We start from the raw sequence: 20723 nt of genomic DNA on the forward strand, positions 1-20723 counted from the left end.
AGTACGATAACTGGAGTATCAATCAGCTTTTATCAAAGCAGCGCAATTCCACGCGTCTGGCGGGATTTTCATTTACAGAAATTTTAGAGAAATATCGTACACAGCATGTTACTCGAAGAACAAACAGCTTTCGGAAAGGAGGTACTGTTCAGATAACATTTTGTCATTAAACACATAATAGAAAAAGAAGAGAAAACCATTTAAAAACCTACATTGTCTTTATAAAATTCAGTAAAGCTTTTCGTAATGGGCAGAGAGAAAAAATACGGAATACAATGGAAAAAAGAGGAATAACACTACATTTGATCGAAGTTATCCGATGAATCCATAGGGGAAGAAGGATAAATATAAAGGTGGAATCTGGAAATATCGCCCTAGGATATATTAATAAAGTGGTCAGACAGGGGAGGGGGAGGGGTGGGGGGGGGTGTATTTCATCGATACTTTTTAATTTACATTTAGACGACATTGTGAGGGAATGGAAACAACGTGTTATGAAATTTAATACAGAGGACAGCTTCAAAGGAGGAAATTTTATCAAAACTCATTTGAAAGTTTCCAGCCTTTTTGTGTATAGCAGATATGCTCTCACACTTACCTATGAGACAACAGGTTTATATAATCTGTTGCACTCAGCGACTCTTATATTGACTTGTAAATTATAGATTGCAGCGATCAGTTGGTCTTTTTAAATTTTATTGGCAAATCTAGATTTCAGCTATTATTTAATGAACTATGGATGAAGCCCGACCAACAGGCATTACATGCATTAAGCGAAAATAATAGTGCATTCAGAATGGCTAACTTCTAGCTGAAATCTAGATCTGCACAATAAAATTTAAAAAGGACGACTGATCGGTGCAATCTATAATTTACAAGTTCACGTATATATATATATATATATATATATATATATATATATATATATATATATATATATATATATATATATATCAACGATGACTGTTTCACCCAAGTCGGACGATGTTTGACATAAAACTTGGAAATGGCCTAAGGAGGTGTCTAGATAGTGAAATATGCACATTATCACAGTCAAATGATGGAAATATCAGCAAATCAATATAATTTGCTCATACCAACAAACAAAACAAAGTGGATGCCGTTTCAACTTTTAGCGTATAAATTCAAAGATTACGGCAGCTCCTTGTGGACTGTATACAAGCAATAAATGGACTACGAACTCTAGAACACAGAACTCTAAACAGCCCAGATGAGATTTTTGAGAGCAGTCCAGGAGGTAACAAGAAGACAGGGATTGAGTAACGAGGCTATCCGGCAGAATGCAGAAACTTACAACGAAATGAAGAGGCTAAGGAATACAGAAAAGAATGGAAAGAATGTATAGGAAGAATAGATGGTGGACTTATTCCAAAACAGCAGCTACCGTACATCCCTAAAGAAAGAAGGAATGTTTGTAGACCAAAGAAGAGATGGACTGATAAGAAATCGCAATGGCCAAAGTGACCCAATACATGAGAGAAGAAGAAATTTTAAATGTAATTAGAATAATACCAAGTGGTTCCGCTCTGTGGATGATGTCTTTGTAGTATGAACCCACGACGAAGAGGAACTGGATATCTTCCTAGTACTTCTAAATATTATCATCCCAAAAATCAATTTGCGTTGGAGAAAGAGTAACGGGCAACTTAATTTTCTGTTATGTCTTTAATCAAACGGGCGGACGGAACAATGGGCCAAAATTGTACAGGGAAGCAACACGTACAGATACGCAACCATCGCCCTAGACATGAAAAGGAAACCTTACTGGATAGAACTAATAAATTATTGTAGGCCACGTTCCATTGGTCCTCGAAAAATGTTTTCGTTTTGCTTTGGTTTCGTGCATCCGATAATTTTCTGGTAAAATAAGATTTTTTTCTGTTGTTATTTGACATTGCCAAATCAGAAGATACGCGAACTGTTATGTTAAAATATGTAGATAAAAAAATCCTAGGTCAAGATCGCTAAAACTCGCTTATTTGGTAACTAGTTTAAGCTTATTGACGAGCCATCTTGAGTGCTAAAGTACAGAAAATTGCACAACAGAAATGAACAACAGCGCAATGTATTTTGTATTTAAACTTCCATTCTATGATACATAGCAATAAAAATTTTATATTTGATTCCGTGTATACCAGGCTACAGGCATTACATTCCGTCATAATCTGTTCGGCTGAATCTCTCTTGTTGGCATGTACAAACTGAATTTTGTTTGTATTGATTGTGACAAAATAAATACATACAAAGTGCTTTTGGTAGGTGATATACAGCCGTGATCTTACTTAAAGTAGGTCGTCATGGTTACATATAGTCTATCAGTAGTCAGCCATGAGAGTAACTCGCAGTGCTGCAGGAGCTAGGAAGTTGCTGCAGGACCGCGGTCGGAGAACTAAGCACATTGTAGCATTATTGCTACACGGAAGCGCTATCAGATGGCACTTCTAGAAAACGAAGTTTTACACAGTTGAGCCTCTATTATAACTAGTGTTAATAAGTGCTTCTCTTATATGAAGAACTTTCACTCAATATATTCTAGTGTGTCCATTGATTATTTTATACTCCTGTACTTTGTTATACCATTTGACATTCCTGTTACCCCTGTTATGTGGGTGTCAATTTATTATGCTTTTATGCATATAATAATCTCCATATATGCAACTATTACCTGTGAGCTACTTCACTGTATGTATTACTGTGTACCCAGCACTTAGTTCTTTAGCTACATTTGGTCTGCAGCTCTTCTCTATGACTTACATCTTCGCTACTTGGCGTGCTTTTACACACATGATCAAGTGGTACCCTATTGTGTCCATGCACGAACTTAGGTTATCTGTTCATTCACTGGTGTAATGAAAACCACTCATCTCGCTGATTATAACTGCCACCTACACCTCGAGTTACAGTAGTTACTTGCTTTATTATTCAGTATAATAGTTATTGATCATTGCCACTTTAATACTTTCCTGTATCTTAAATATTGTACTACTTTCAACTATGACCATTTTATTTCCTTCTTTTTAGTGTTTTTCGGGTTGTTACTGCTTAAGAAATAGCCTATGTTCGGTATAAGATAACTACAGATTGTAGAAATGTAACATACGTCACGAATCGCGCGGTGCCTCCCGCCGCAGGTTAAACTCCTCCCTCGGGCATGGGTGTGTATGTTGTCCTTAGCGTAAGTTAGTCTAAGTAGTGTGTGAGTCTAGGGACCGATGACCTCAGCAGTTTGGTCCCTTAGGAATTCACACACATTTGAATAGAAATGTAACATAGATCGTTACGTTGCCATTCTGCGTATTACTATAGAGGCACGATTCAGTAAAACTTCGTTGACTGATAGCGCCATCTGACAGCGCTTTCGTGTAGCAATAACGCAGCATATGTGGTTAGTTCTCTGACAGCCGTCCTGCAGCTGCTTCCTTGTTAAGCATTGAAAAATTATCGGGAACACATCACCGTTATCATTAAACGTCACTTAATAACACAGACAACACAACAAGTGTCACTTAATAACGCGTCAAAAATACAAGTCTGCAAGATAGAATATGATGACCAAGACCGGAGTTAAACATCGCAGGGTTAAGTGCTAGCATATGAGTAACGTCGTGGTTTCCGGAGTCCAAAGCCGTTGGTTTGCATCCCTTTACATGCAAGTTTTTTTTCATATTAGCGTTGTTAACGCGTTCTGTTACTTTTTTATGAATGTAATACAAGTATGTTCTGCAATATTCGATACTACTTACATTCAATCTGATCTGAGAACAACGTTTGAAATATTTAGCGATTTCCGAGTGTGTGGTTTGACAAGAACCTAAGAGGAGACCTTAAACTGCTACAAGCGAATCGAGGAGCAATAATATTATATTCTTCCTTTTCACAAAGTCAGTAGCCGATCATGCGGTCATCGATATCGTGCGTGAGCCAAGATGACGTCATGTCTGCGGGAATAGTTGTGAAACGAGCATTACCCGTTAAGAGCTTCCTAAGAGAGTGGTTTTCCCACTCAGTAACCAACAAGTTGCTATAGAGAGAGCAATATATTAAGAAGTGCTTAATTTTAATTTGGCCGTGAGCTAAGTAAAGCTGGCGGTTGACCTCAGGGACGGTGTTTAGAGATTAGAGGCGGGGAATGTTTCATTGTCTGTCTTCCATTACCGACAACTCACTGGCTTGCGTGACTTGTACCGATTCTCTGCTACTTCATTAATTTTGACACAGAAGAAACACGGATTCATCAGTGCGCATTACAGAGACGGTCATGTTCTAAAGCGGTCCGTATTAGTAGCAAGGAGTATAAAATAAAGAGTGCTGTAATGCGACACAATAAGTAGAAGAAAAGTGACATTCAGAAACTTAATAAACATCTGTGGCCGTGTCTTACATTCAATAGTGCATTCGTATATAAGTAGAGTTACTGCTATTAACCTATTACTCGTTCGCTCACACGGACAACACAGCAAAACTTCGTAAGGCAATTAAAATACCGGGTGATCAAAAAGTTCGTATAAATTTGAAAACTTAATAAACCACGGAATAATGTATATAGAGAGGTAAAAATTGACACACATGCTTGAAGTGACATGAGGTTTTATTAGAAGCACCACATATTGCCAGCCGGCCGCGGTGGTCTAGCGGTTCAGGCGCTCAGTGCGGAACCGCGCGACTGCTACGGTCGCAGGTTCGAATCCTGCCTCGGGCATGGATGTTTGTGATGTCCTTAGGTTAGTTAGGTTTAATTATTTCTAAGTTCTAGGGGACTGATGAGCGCAGATGTTAAGTCCTATAGTGCTCAGAGCCATTTGAACCATCTGAACATATTGCCAGACGGGTGAAAGATTTCTCTCCGGACATGCTTTACAGTGCTGTTCACAACATTATTCCTCGACTACAGCTATTGTTGAGGTATGATGGTGGACATATTGAGCATTTCCTGTAAAGAACATTATCTTTGCTTTGTCTTACTTTCTTATGCTAATTATTGCTATCTGATCAGATGAAGCGCCATCTGTCGGACATTTTTTGAACTTCTTTTTTTTTGGTTCTAATAAAACCCCATGTCATTCCAAGCATGTGTGTCAATTTGTACCTCTCTATCTCTATCTACGTTATTCCGTCATTTATTCAGTTTTCAAATTTATACTGACTTCTTGATAACCCGGTGCTATGGCGTCGCTCAGAGTGGCAGGCATCTGAAACAGAGAACGGTAGTCACGAAGGGTTCCGAATTGTGCTGACTTTTAACGATCGATGTTTGGTGGCAGGCGACCAGTTTATCGCGCCCTTGCTATAGCTACCTCATTTTGGCCTCATAACATACTAATTTATGTAGTTAAGCAATTAACAATAAGACTGGTGCATACGCTGCCTGAGGCGACGGCCCAAATATCTATACGGCTCTTGCACAACATAGCTGACTACCACTGGTGCTATTCTCCTGGGGGTGAGTTGTGAACACGGTACGTTAGACGAGACTCTTGAAGCTTTCCCAGTGTACTGAACATTCTACGAGGTTTCGGGATTGCAGATCGATCATGTTGACTTCTTGCCACTGTATTTCGGGTGGCAACCGTCTATCCATCTTCAAGTGCGTCTCCGCCACAAGAAGTCAACATGATCCGGCTGCAATCCCGAAACCTCACAGAATATGTTACCTTAGATGTTTTACAAATGTTTCCAGGTTAATTTTTTTTTATTTTGCAGCAAAAAGAGAATTGGTGGTACCTTTTACCGAGCCCGCCGTGTGTTTGTGTGTGTTGGCAGGCGGCCGGCCCATGCGCGAGTGTTCGTGATGGCGGCGCCGCGCACCCGCCCACGGCCGCTCTCCGGCCACTGCCCCCTGCTCATCTTCCTCCTGGTGGCCACGACGGCCGCCACCGGCTCCACTTCCTCCTCCTCCTCCGCCCCCTCTGAGGAGGACTTCGCCTTCGAGCCGGAGGAGGGCGCCCCGCCTCCCGCGCCCGACGGCCCGCTGCGGCGACAGTGGGGAGTGCCCGACCGCATCGCCGTCGCGGGCCGCCTGCTGCAGATAGACATCCCTGCAGACGCCTTCTCCGGCGCCGTCGACCGATACGACGTGAGTACTGGACAGGGGACTGCATCGGAGTAACGAAGCGGCGCTCACTTCATATCGCTCACTTTTCACCCGACTCGGCTTCACGCGGGCGTGTGCTCGCCAAATGTGAATCAAGAGATACGTGATCTACAAGCGGCTTAGGCTGCGGTCACAGTAGTACCGAGATCGGCGGATTTTTCCGACAACCGACATCGGTTGAAGATGGCCGATATCGATCAGTCGAACACAGCTAGTGTCAGCCGATGTTGGTCGGAAACAGCGAATATTGACCGAGATCAGTCGTAGGTGGTACGTGTCGGCCGACGTCGGTCGGACATGGCTGGTGTCGGCTGACGTCGATCGGAGTTGGTCGGTGCTGGCCGACGTCGGTCGGAGGTGGCCGACGTCGGTCGGCGGTGGCTGGTGTTGGCCGACGTCGGTCGGAGTTGTTCGGTGCCAGCCGACGTCGATCGGAGTTGTTCGGTGCCAGCCGACGTCGGTCGGAATTGTTCGCTGCCAGCCGACGTCGGTCGGACGTGCTGGCCGACGTCGGTCGGACGTGCTGGCCGACGTCGGTCGGACGTGATCGGTGTCAGTCGGAGTTGGTCGGTGCCGGCTGACGTCGATCGGAGTTGGTCGGTGCCGGTTGACATCGGTCGGAGGTGGCCGGTGACGGTCGGAGGTGGCCGGTGTCGGCCTATGTGGGTCGGAGTTGTTCAGTGCCAGCCGACGTCGGTCGGAGGTGACTGGTGTCGGTCGGAGGTGGTCGGTGCTGGCCGACGTCTGTCGGAGGTGGCCGACGTCGGTCGAAGAGGATTGATGTTTCCAATTAAGTACGCCAGTCCGTGAGCTGCCACATTGCGGCTGATCTCAGCACCCAACTGTAGACTTCTGACGACGATCAGTGAAATTCAGATGAGATTGTTTTCTTCAGTCGAATCGGCCGACATTCTCACACTTGAAATATGGACTGTGAGGATGAAAATAATCATTGCGATATAGCTGAAATCATAACTTATAGGAAACATCGAGTAGGCAAAATCTTTACCAGAAATTTGAAGTGTAATTTGCAAACTTCAAAATTACTTTGCTCAAGGGAGAAGGATGGAGTATCGTACGCTTAGATTTGTTGTAGTAGATCGCCTTGGGTCGTGGTAGATGGGCATTAGCTTTCCACGAATGATAATAACAATAATAATAATAATAATAATAATTATTATTATTATTATTATTGTTATTATTATTATTATTATTATTATTATTATAATCATCTTCATCTACATGGATACTCTGCAAATCTCATCGAACCACCTTCTCCACCAGCATCGACTACACTGATGTGGCCTTCCTCAAACTGTTGGCAACATTTCATTACGAACTCGACCTGACATTGCACTTGGTCTATATGCTATAAGTATTTAGAAGTTTTGCCCAAGTGCTTCAACTATGGAGTACGTTTACAGTTGCCGCGCCGTTTCACTCCACACTGTCATGCACCTCTCATGCGTATCGAGCAAAACTGTGTCTGCAGGTAACCCGGGACATGTACTCTCTTTTGAAAATGCTCTACTTTTGTGGCGGAATGGTCTTACCTTCTGATGTCCATACTTACATTTTTTCATTTTTTTAATAAAACTTATGGAGCATAACTTAAAGATTTTATGTTACACATGTTACAGAGTTCTCCCGGGTCCTTGGTGGACTAAATACTGTAAAATTTACAACGTAGGTAAGAGGTGTTGAACTGCAGCTATTAGGGTAGTTCGTGAGTCGTGCATGTATAGCTCATTCGGCAGAGAATTGCGTTATTATTATTATGCAAAAACATAAATTTTTGAGTAATATACTCTCAACAACTGAAAAGTGGAAAAACATACGCCACATCTGCGAATCGCCTCGCATAAAATAATCGCCACCTACTGGCATAAAAATAAATTTTTTAATAATAATTTGCATACAGCTAATAGCTACATACAACAGACCAAAGATGATCAACCAGAGTAAATTTAAGCATAAGATAAGGCAACGTTCTCACTTGAACAAATAATTTTTTGAGGTTGTAATTTATGCCTGAAAGTTCCGGTAAAGATTTTGCCTATTTGTGCTTTCCGATACAGCAGCGAATCCAGGCCATAGATTCAGAGTTACATCCCTATTATGACATTTTTCATCCTCTGGATGCCACAAACTATTCTGTTCTTAGATTTTCTTGCAATCCATATTTAGTGTGTCAGTGCGTCGGCCTACTCGACCGAAAGAGACAGACTGATTCGAATTTCAGAGACTGTCGTCTGAAGTCTGTATTTTTGGGCGATGAGATCGGCTGCATTGTGGCCATCCACGTATTGGCGTGCTGATATGAAAAGGTCGATAGTGTTCGGTCGTCGAGGGAATCAAGCGGTTGTCGGTGCCACTGTGATCGCAGCAGCAGTAAGTCCGTTTTACACGGGCGAGTTTTTGGCCGAAATCGTCTACTCGTTGTGGGTGCGCGTCATTTGCTTGCGTATAAATCAGATGACCAACATGTCGAGAGGATATCAATGACGTCAATGATCAACTGACAGTGTTAGGCGGTGGAGTTCTAAAATATAGAGTAGTGTGGTGCAGGCTGTGCATGACTAAAAGCAGGAGACCGCGGCTTCCTATGCTAACTTAGGAAGTTAACTTACTTCATCAACTTACTTCATCAACTCACTTCGTCTACCTCCTTTGTCAACCTCCTTTGTCAACCTCCTTTGTCAACTTACTTCGTCATACTAACGGATCTTGTTTCTTCTTAATGTTTATTTTGTTGTTCGCCTTGGTGTCGTGATTCATCGCGAAGGTTCCTCGGTGGCCTATTTTTTCCCTACTAGCATTCTTTCACGAAAGAAATGAAGTATTCGAAAGCAAAAAGATATTTGTGTGTTAGAGTACTTGAACAAAAAAAAACATACACTGTGCATAAACAAGAATGTAAATGAAGAAATATTTTTAATGAAAATTGTTTCAACAGTGAAAAATTCAGTTTTATTTAACAACCAAAATAATTTTCAATGTTCATTGGCACCTAGGAATAAAGATTCAGAGGACAAAATAAGAACATGCTGTTTTCTGTCTTCTAAACATTGTTTGATTTCTTTGTAGGTATATACAGGGTTTGGACAAAAATATGGAAACAATGCGAGAAATGCGTGCTTGAACGCAAATGCAGATGCAAGCCAAGCCTGCAGGTTGCGTGTTGTGTTTGAACGCGAACTGCTCCTTCACAATGTCCTTAATACGTTGCAAGAGTCAGCCGTGGTGGAAACTGTTCTGCGTAGATGAGAGTGCATTGTGGTGGAACTACGTGAATTCGAAAGTGGGCGACTTGTTAGTGCTCGTATGGTCGGTACTTCCGTAACCAAAGGAGCTGGAGTGTTTGGTGTTCCAAGAGGCTTCGTATCGAAGATGCCTACCGCATAAAGCGAAAGCAGAAAAACATCATCCGTTAAGGGGAGGTTTACCATCTTTGGCCCGAAAAAAGCATGTTCTTTGAGACTTTTTTCTCGGGATGCTTTATAGATATCAATGTCAAATTTGGTCAAAATTTTTATTGATATTTCCTCTACAAACTGGAATTTTTTCGACCGGAAATGTCGAAGAGCAAAGGCGGAAATGCCGTCGGAACGAAACGAAATTTTTATGTAGACTTCCATGCGCGGTATGTCACAGGATAGCCGGCTCGTCTGAAATCAAAATTGAGTTGACGTTAGCGAAGTGTATCAGATTCTTTAGGAGTTGTACCTCGCTTTAAGTTATTTGGATCATAGAAAACAAAATAGTGGCCACTTAAATAATAGGTTTTTTCATAGATTTTTTCCTCTTCGTTGACTAAGTAAAATATTTATAGTTGATGGATAGGAATAAAAGTGGTACAACTCCTAGACAGTTTAGTTAGCTTCGTCGGAAACAAAGAATCATGCCAATCGGTTCAGTAGATTTGAAGTTACCATACCGTGCGATAAAAAAAAGTCATTTCGAGAAAAACGCGTTTTTTGACTACATATAAATGCAATACTATGCAACTTGCATTCAATATGGTATTCCGGGTCCATAAACTAGTCCTTCGTCTTCCTCGTAGAAGGCTTTCTGCTCGATCTGGGCCATCCTGCACTGCTCCAGAGCCGCTCGTACGGCCGTTGACAGCGGTTTTCGGCCGCTTGAATCCGGTGGTCGTCCGAATCCTTGGTGAACTGCGTCGAATAGAGTCTCAGAGAGACGTCCATCGTTGTCATGGTTTCCAGAATTACTGAATACCCTTCGTTGAAGTTGCTCACTGCTAGGAAAGTCGCAATTTCCACAGTCTTCGCACTAGAATGCAAATGCCTGGGAGCTAACTTCCAAACACAAGCGTTCAAACTATTATTTGAATTTTGTGTGTTTCTTCCCAAGCACCGGTACAATAATTCGTCTTCCGAAAGAAAACAACTGGTGCGTGAAAAAGGCCGATTTCAGGCAGGTGCATTTTTTTGTTCAACCGCGAATAACAAACATTTCCCTTCCGTATTCGGAAAAACCGTTTCAGGGGTGGGTTCTAAACACTTTTACGAATCCAAAAATGCAATTAAAAAAATCGATTTTTTGCACCAATAGGTAGTAAACCTCCGTAACAAAACAGACGAAAGTGTCTTTTGAGTGATTGTGACAGACGCTCATTGAGAAGAACTGTGATGAAAAATAATAGAACGACAGCTGCAATAGTAACTGCAGAACTGACTGTCGCGCTTGCGAACCCTGTCGGCACAAAAGTAACTAACGAAGCTCCGAAAGCAATGAACTGCAGGTCGAGACGGGATTCTAACAGCACTCGTCAGTGATGGACACGCCTGTAACAGGAAAACGTGGTGCCGAACCCCTAAAACCTGGACTACGGAGCAGTGAAAGAAAGTTATTTGATTAGACGAGTCTTGCACACTTTTCCAAATTATGGCCCAGTTACGTCCCAAGCGTGACACCTGGCTGGAATTCGGTGGTGATTGGACAGCGATATTCCACGCAAGGTCGCATTGCTGCGAAGGATTATGCGACCACTCTGGCTTATCACGTCCGTGCTGTGGTACAATGTTATGTTCCCCAATGGTGATGCTGTATTCAAAGACGACTCAGCCGCTGTTCACACGGCTCGCATCGACCAGGACTGGTTTTGTGAGCAGGAGGATGAATGTTGCAACTTCCCTGCCCACCACAGTCGCCAGATCTCAGTATCATTACTTTGGGAGGAGGGTGTGTGATCGCTATCCACATCCATCATAGTTATCTCATTATTTTGTAGGAAGAATGGTCCCTTGAAAACCACAGAGGAACTGTATTTATCGATTCCGAGACGACTAGAAGTTGGTTAAACGCCAACGATTTTCCTACACCGTATTAGACTGCGATTCTTTGGCAGAACACTTAGAAAGTGCTACAGGTCTACTAAAGAGACTGCTTACACCACGCTTGTCCGCCTTATTCTGGAGTATTGCTGTGTGGTGTGGGATCCGCATCAGGTGGGACTGACGGATGATATCGAGAAAGTACAAAGAACGGCAGCTCGTTTTGTACTATCGCGAAATTCGGGAGATAGTGTCACAGATATGATAAATAAATTGGAGTGGTAATAATTAAAACAAAGGCGTTTTTCGTTGCGACGGGATCGTCTCACGAAATTTGAATCACCAGTTTTCTCCTCCGATTGCGAAAACATTCTGTTGGCTCCGACCTACGTAGGGGGAAATGATCATCACGACAAAATAAGAGAAATTTAAGTGCTCGTTTTTCCCGCGTGCCGTTCGAAGTGGAACGGTAGAGAGACAGCTTGAAGGTGGCTCATTGAACCCTCTGCCAGGCACTTTATTGTGAATAGCAGAGTAATCACGTAGATGTAGACATGTTAATGTGATGTGTTCTTTGTGTTTCCACGCTTCTGTCCGCCCCTGTACTTTCTCGACCAAATAAATTTAGAGATTTTGAAATCTTTGGACGACGTAGTTACCACAGTGCCTTTTTTTTAGGAACTATTAATTTTGGTATTGTCATTAATAAACTATTATCACTCTTGTTCCTACATTCTTGTTACATTTCGATTTTATCATACACTTTTAATCACTTTTAATGTTCAGGAACCATACTGTAAAGCGGTTTTAGTGTTGAGGTGTAAACAGAAACGACCGCCTGTGGCAGACGAAACTTAGTACTGTAGTAAAACGTCAGGGGCGCTGCCGTAGACTTATTTATCGCGAGTAGTGGACTCAGACAAGAAAGCTCGCTAGTGTGAAGGGGGGGCTTTACTGTCTATTTAGAAGTTCGTTGAAGCGCGCAACAGATCGAACGGGAAACGTTCCGTGTGATTTAACACGCCACAAAGAGCACGCCAGTGCTGCACGCGCGGAGAGCAAGCTGTCGTGGCGTCGAGAGCTAAAAGGAAATCAGCAATTCTTGCCTTCTGAGCGGCCGCTGCCGTGGCAGTGGATGACACGGAAAGAAAGAGACCATTGTAGGTGAAAACAGTGATGTGTAGATGGCAGGAGGAGGGAAGCTGAACACTTCTTCGAAAATAACTTCTAATGTAGGCTATATCACTTCATGTGGATAGCACATTTCATCATATGTAAATAAATAGACGTTTTCCGCTGTAAATAACAGATTATGCTCATTCAGAAATGACGTCCTAGCTGCAGATTTAGACACGCTCGGCAGTGCCCAGAAAACAAGTCTGTGTAAACACTGGTGTCGAAACTGCCGCGAACAATTCTCTTAAAAGCTTCAATGGAATGTCTTTGTTGGGACTACTGTTAATGCGGAGTTTTTATTCTCTTTTTAGTTTACTCCGCTGCTGATGCGGCGTCTACTTCTTTAACATACAGCAAATTTCGTTTAATGCTGTATCTCAATTGCTACTGTTTTGGTAATCTTTACTTATGATCTCACAAAGACACTGTTTCGGTTCACATAATTAAATTACAACACGTCTCCTTTGCACCAGGTTTCCATACTCTTGCCGTCTTTCACCTCTAAATCACCTTGCGCAGCGCGGAAGCTCTGAAATGCACAGCTGTAAACGTTTTCCCGCTTGAAGGCACACTTTTGGGTGAACGCTTCGTCTTTTGTCAGCAACGTGCATGTAATATCGGATCAATTAGCAATGAATAGGAAGCATTTTTAACAAACACAGTCACCTTTTAACTGAAGTTCATCGAACGTCCGTAACCATTGGCACGCAACAAGTTTCTACAGAGCTAAAATTCCAATACACTTGAAATCCAGGTGAGACCACGCCTCGAAATCATAAGCCGACTGGGAAATCCGTTGATGGGTTCCACTTGCCACCGGATCGAGGCACGTACCAAATCGCCGAATTGTGTCCGCTCGGCATAGGTTGTCGACCAGATGTTTGCTTGTTGGTCGCTCGAGAGGAGTTGAGACCCGCCCGTAAAGCGGCACTGGCAGATCGGGCAACGTAATGCCCTCTCACCAGCTGCTGCCGACGTCAACATTTCTCTGACCTCGCTTGGTGCTGGCTGTGCCGGAGGTGTTCAGAGGGTATTCAAAGCTGCTCGCAGACGTGACGGAATTGAAGCGTCAACGCCCCTCCCTCAGTTTTTAACCCTAAGATACTGGAGGACTGAACAACACTGAAACTTCAGATCCAAAAAAAAAGCCTAGTCTTAAATTCTGGACTAGTTTGTAGCCCCCGTAGACAGCACAGACCGAACTTGGGTATACTCATAAAGATTCCAATCACGGTTAAAAGTTGTTACGGTTATGTAATCTGGTAATAAGCGTGATTGATATCGAAGGTAGTAAAATCTTCGTCTTTTGAAACCAGCCAAAAACATGCATGCAGGTCAGGTAATGTCACTGACTGGAGAACAGCCTTTTTGTTGAATGCTCGGTAATCCACAACAGGATGTACTCCATCATGTCCCTTGGGTTCATCAAATAAGGAAGAAGAAAAGGGCGATGAGCGTAGAACTACCTCTTTCAACATCTCATCTCACGCTGATCTTAAGGTGCTTAATACGAGGTGGAGAGAGCCAGTATGGCAGATGCCTCACAGGGACATCGCCTGTAAGCTCTGTTTTATATTCTTCACCTTTCACTTCACCCAGATGATCGGACAAGAAATCACTAAACTGATCACGCTGCCTGCGGATCCGATCCTGTTCAGGAGATACATGTTTAAAGTCCTAACTGTCTTTCTTAACCGCGTCTATCGTGACCACTAGTTTGTTTCTCAATGCTCCTTTCCAAATGGTACTTACAAAAACCATAGGTGTGCACCCGGTCGATGCCAAAAGAAAACTTGCCTCTCCTCCAATTCGGAATTATGCCCACATGTCCAATAAAATTGGCCCCAGAATATCGGGAAACAACAAATTCAGAGCCACCTTGACTTGAATCACCCAGCTAAAATTTTAAGTACGCTCATTAATGATATTTCACCAAACAACTGCATTCCCCCAGAATTAGCTGCTCTATGTGACTGTCTCGCCAGTGAGATCAGGAAGTTTGCATACTGCCTTGGAGAACGTTTTATAAAATAGGGCCCAAGTTGAGGAGGGCATTCAAACCAGCTCACAGACCTTATTGGATTAAACTGCCACATTACGCAACTCCACAGACTCTAAAAGGAAGGCGTGTATAGGTAGACACACTGGTCACTTAGCACCACGTTACATTAGTGGTATATCTGCTGATTGCATCAGATTTGCAGTAATAGCTGTATTACAGCTCCAGAATGGCCCATTGGCCTTTACACTGCAGACTCGAAACCAGTGACCAAGGCACATGGTGCGACAGACCAGTTCTTCAGCAGTCATGGAATCCGAAACACAGCCAAATGAACACCATACTTAATTTAGCAAGAACTCGTATGACAGATGAAGGTGGTGTTGCAAAGGTGTGGGTTGAGAATGGCTGGCAGAGACCACCTCGGTACCACACGAGGTAGCTTGTTGGCAGTGCATGGATGCTGGGAGGTAGAGTTGCAGCTTTTGCAGCCTCGCAGATTGTGGCTGTGGCAGATGTTCCACCAATAGCAAGTCATGTAAGCTCAGGACACCAACAGCTAGCAGTAGTAGGTCAGGTGCGATGTGTGGCCATATGTGGACTGTCAATCCAGGACTCCTCAAAAATGTGCAGGAGCTAGTTGATGACAGCCTGGAGATGACCCTTGCTGGATGGTGCCCTTTCAGACACCAGCAGCATCGGGCCTAGGAGCAACTAGCAGTCGGCAGCTAGTTGTAGGTGAGAGTAGGTGACTCACGCTGGTTTGACAGCTGTCAAGAAGTAGTTCTCAGTGTAGACAGCAGTCAAAGATAGATCTGCTAGGTATGGGCTGCAAGTATGTATGGCAAATTTTGCCCAGCTTGTTATGCCTTCATCACAGCACTGGTCACATAGAGAGGTCAAGATGGCACAGCATTGGATTGGGGGTGGGGTGGGGCGGGTGCGGGAGGGGAAGCTTGATGTAACTGCACTTGCCACTTCGCCAGGCTGTGTCTTGCAACATGCTGCTGCTGCCTCAGCATTATTCTGGCACTGACAGTGGAATTTCACAGGTGCCCAGCTAGTCCATTTGCCCTTGAGCTGTGAAGTCTATTGGGAAAGGTGTTGGTGTAACTGCTGATAACAAATCCCATCATCACTTTAATGGGGTACAATGTAATTATTCTACGTTATTGGGGAATAAAATCTGAAGAACTGTAAAAGTACACTGAATTGTATCTTTTAGTTATATAGTGGCTAAATGCTGTTTCCTAGTGTTTATCCTGCTGCATGGGGTCTGTTGTTTTCTACATCTACATCTACATTTATACTCCGCAAGCCACCCAACGGTGTGTGGCGGAGGGCACTTTGCGTGCCACTGTCATTACCTCCCTTTTGTGTTCCAGTCGCATATGGTTTGCAGGAAGAACAACTGTCTGAAACCCTCCGTGCGCGCTCGAATCTCTCTAATTTTACATTCGTGATCTTCTTGGGAGGTGTAAGTAGGGGGAAGCAATATATTCGATACCTCATCCATAAACGCACCCTCTCGAAACCTGGCGAGCAAGCTACACCTCGATGCAGAGCGCCTCTCTTGCAGAGTCTGCCACTTCAGTTTGCTAAACATCTCCGTAATGCTATCACGGTTACCAAATAACCCTGTGACGAAACGCGCCGCTCTTCTTTGGATCGTCTCTATCTCCTCCGTCAACCCAATATGGTACAGATCCCACACTGATGAGCAGTACTCAAGTATAGGTCAAACGAGTGTTTTGTGAGCCACCTCCTTTGTTGATGGACTACATTTTATAAGAACTCTCCCAATGAATCTCAACCTGGTACCTGCCATACCAACAATTAATTTTTTATGATCATTCCACTTCAAATCGTTCCACACGCATACTCCCAGATATTTTACAGAAGTAACTGCTACCAGTGTTTGTTCTGCTATCATATAATCATATAATAAAGGACCCTTCTTTCTATGTATTCGCAGTACATTACATTTGTCTATGTTAAGGGTCAGTTGCCACTCCCTGCACCAAGTGCCTATCCGCTGCACGTTCATGATTTGTCAAAGTTATTTTTATTTTTACTTTGGGAGCAGATGTTTTTGCTGTCACCACAGTCACATTCGCACCTGTGTGCTGTATGCCCAGCATGCAAGACGAGATATGTGAGTGGATACACAACAGTTTTACTGGCTTCCGAGAGTAAGACGGTTTGTCTGGTCACTGTCACCACATGCAACAGTCTTGCTTGTTTGCTTTAAATTTACTATTACTAAAAGCAAAAGCCAATAAGACATTACAGTTGCTTCCTATTTTAGTGCACACTCCCACTAGCTTGCTCAAACAACGTTTTCTACCCTTCAGCTTTGGTTCTTCCTATAGACACTGATTACCAGTGCAGTTATGTTGATTATGGCACAAATTACATGCCAGAAGTGACCAACAGTCAGTCATTAAAAGCCAAATGCTGGCCACGTCATCTGACAGTGTGGTGGGTTCTTTTCGTCAGAACAACAATCCTCTCCTGTTGCCTGTCCGACTTCATCCCCAGAGGATGAGGATCCACTTTCACTTTCAGGGGCACTTCACCAGTAGCTGCCAACTGACTACATAACAAACATGCTCACTAGTCTTTCTGTCATCTCTCATACTAAACACAGCTTGACAAGAACTCATTCTGTTCCCAGCTTTGACATTTTTACTAAGTCATCTAACTGACAGTAGACATGTAACTTTCCACACTGTCACTCTGCCTGCAGTAAGTAATGATGTTAATGATATATTTATACTTGGAATGTTACTAATGCCAAAAGCAAACTGACATTGCAGAAAATGTCATCTCAAAACAAAACACACACATGAAATAAAATATTCTTATTACTGGTGACACTACTACTAGTGCTTTGTGTAAAAATATGCAAGAAATGTGGATTTAAGTTTTTACTGTTAATTATGAAATTGATGTCATATACACAGTTATGGTACACAACTTTAATTAGAAAAGAAATCAATGATTGAACTATTTGAAAAGCAAACTGGATATTGTCTCAAACAACACTTACTTGGTTGACAAAATATAGTGACTGTATTTTCACAACATTGCCGCTATTTTGAAATTACAGAGGTTTCTGACTGGCTCATTCTTTCTTGATATATAACACTGCCAATGTGGTAAGGGTATTGTATGGAATCATGTGGGTGCTGGGAACTGTCAATTTTAAATGAACTTTAGCATTTAGAATGGTTATCTGTTCTCACAAAAAAAGTCACAAAATTACTGCCGAGCCAAAATACAAGCTTTGGATCTCTCACAGATTAAGCAATGTCTTCATTATCTGTCAAAGAGGTTCAAACTCTTGCTCATTCAGTTAGTTTTACACCTCTGATGCTCATTGCTTGTAAGGAATCTTGTCATTAAGTTGTACTTTGCCACAATAACTGTATCTGTAACTGCTTTATGGGCACCCATTCGTTCAGTTTCTGTCCTGCAACAAATTCCATCAAGTTAATCATTTCTCTTGCTGTGGAAGTTAATGATGTGCAGCTAATGCCACACAGACTTCACATCACTGTTCTTGTAGCACACAACATGCACAACTGTTTATTATTTCAAAAGAATTGCCATAGGTGTTAAACATTTTTTCTCACTGAGAGACAAGATGGTCAATGCCTCCATGGAAAAATGTTTGCAGTTGCTTATGGAATCATGATTATACCCAGGCATGCATTACTTTGTCTGAAGCAAATCGATGCCACAAATGTGTCCCTGCAGGGCTCCAAAAATATGGAAATTGGATGGGCAGAGATTGGACCTGCATGATGTGTAAGGGCTTCTGTGCAAAACTTTTGCAACATAGTCAAAATATCCTACAGCAAAATGCCCACCCACATGTTGCCAGGTTGTTTCAGCTATGCTACAGAAGTTTCAGTGGGAAGCCCTTACACATCCTCCATACAGTCTTAATCTCTCCCCAGACAGTTATCATATTTTTGGAGCCCACAAAAGCATTAACCATTTTTTCTGAAAGTGGGATAAAGGTGTTTTGGCTGGCTATGATGTCTAATTTGGAAATAATACACAAATTACTTAATTTTTTTCTCATATGCCTCATTTTCATTTGACTGCCCTCTATAAATATTTTAATTAAATTAAGCCTTTATTTTCATTCAGTTTTTCTTAATCTAAGACATTCATTTGCTTGTGGATGGAAAGTTCACAATTATGCTGTGTTAACTGAGTAAAATCCATCAAACCATGTGAAGAAACTTGAAAGCAAGCACCAACGGGAAGGCTGCATCACCATCCTTGTGACCACATTTTGTTCCAAACCTCTTTCAACACACAGCAGTATGTCTACCAATACTAAACTTTTCACATTTATCAGTCTTATGTGTGGTATCATACAGCCTCTCGGAATGAATTTTGCCATGTGACTTTTTGTACCTTGGGTCAGACATAAATGTTTGTGTCGTGCACATAGCTGTCTTATCATACATATATTATCCATTGTTGATTCCCATGTTTTGTTTAGGAAACAAATTTTGATTTATGGGTAAGTGACCACCTCTCCCTCCTTGACAGTTATTTTTGAAAGGAATTTGATTTCGCATGGGTAACATGAGGGTATGTGACTCATAAGGCACTGCTCCCAGAGGGTTTGCAATTAAATTGAACAGCAGAACTATGAAAATAATTTTAGGCTGGCTACACATTGATGATAAATACTGTACATATTTCATAATCCATAATTTAATTATCTAAATTAAGAAGTTATCTCTAAGTAAACCCCTTGCAATATACTAACCAGAGTAAACACAACATTTACTGAAGCAGGGAATGAATCTGAATTATTTGTAATGCACATTAAGTTACAATAAATTATTGAATAAAATTCTTCGCACAGAAGTTATCACTTATTAATGTTTCTTATCTTGCAGTGCAATTATTGAAAAGAGCTACTATGGAAATAGTACAAAGCAATCCTCATGCTACATAACAATGAACTGTAATGCGCATGTGAATAAGAAACGCATACTTAATATGCTGTTACAACAATGAACATACAGTGGATCTTGTCATCAACAGTTTGTCATTTTCTTTCATCATAAATTTCAATACACATACGAAAGAAACAGAATACTAGATGTAATGTAATCAGATAGATAAAAATCTACTATTTATCCGATTCCATTATACTGTCAGAATACTGTTTGTGCTATACACAAAATTCTATGCATTATTTTCAGGCTCATGGACCATCTGGCAGGCCTCTTCCATCCTGGTTGTTGTTTGACAAGTTAAGAGGACAATTTGAGGGAGTGCCCAGTATTGAAGATGCTGGAGAGTACTACATCACAGTGAAAGCACTTGGGCAGCATCCTGAGAATACAGCCAAAGATGTCTTTTCGATAGAAGTTATACCAAGTAATGTTGCAGCAGAAGCAATAGCTGTTGATAACTCTCTACCAATTAGTCCACACCATAAGGTATTTTTTTTAAATGTTGTTACTTTCTTAATGGGAAACATTATTTTCTATAGTGATATAAGATTATGCTATCCTGTATAGCAAAAATTTGTTGATAAAGCTGTGTATTGTGTCTGAATTGCATGTCTGACTAGCTGAAAAACTTTTAAACATATTCCAAGAAATGGAAGAAACTGATGGCAGTACACTACATTTGAGGATTTCATAGGTCCTATAATCTCTCTTTGTAAGAATTATTGTGAAAGCTGAAACTGAAGAAAAAAAAGAGTTCATATTTTATCCATACAATATTCGATAAGGTAATTTTGTTGGAACAATGAAAGATACCCTTTAGCTTCCTTAAATTATACCTTTGGCATTCCCGTTATAGTACTCAATGTAATATTCATTTCGTCTGAGAAAAAAAACCTGGGCATTATAAGCAAGGTAAATATCTGTGCTAATGTTGTTACTTTACATTATGTTTAGGATTTATATATGTTCATTAAATTTTCAGGTAAAATGCGATCGAGGCGAAGACCCCACTTTTTTAACTATTGCTCTAGATGTAAAATACGACAGTTTGAAGCCATCACAACGAATTTCTGCTATTAAGAATCTTTCAGGATTTTTAGGCCTTCACCATGTAAGTCAAATTTTAGTACATAATTTGTTCATACATG

The 20723-nt window shown here is 41.8% G+C and overlaps 1 protein-coding gene across 14 annotated transcripts in view; it reads left to right on the top strand.

Moving 5' to 3' along the window:
* The window catches only part of LOC126271885 (dystroglycan 1), a 960129-nt gene that overhangs the window by 910571 nt on the left and 28835 nt on the right, over positions 1-20723 (top strand). For all 14 annotated transcript variants that reach the window (XM_049974254.1, XM_049974256.1, XM_049974252.1 and 11 more), the window contains 3 exons: positions 5782-6094; positions 19822-20061; positions 20558-20686. In XM_049974254.1, the coding sequence (XP_049830211.1) occupies positions 5810-6094; positions 19822-20061; positions 20558-20686 (654 nt within the window). In that variant the 5' untranslated portion in view covers positions 5782-5809. The remainder of the gene's footprint in view (positions 1-5781; positions 6095-19821; positions 20062-20557; positions 20687-20723) is intronic.

This window comes from Schistocerca gregaria, chromosome 5, assembly GCF_023897955.1.
Source record: "Schistocerca gregaria isolate iqSchGreg1 chromosome 5, iqSchGreg1.2, whole genome shotgun sequence".
NCBI classification, from domain to species: Eukaryota; Metazoa; Arthropoda; class Insecta; order Orthoptera; family Acrididae; genus Schistocerca; species Schistocerca gregaria.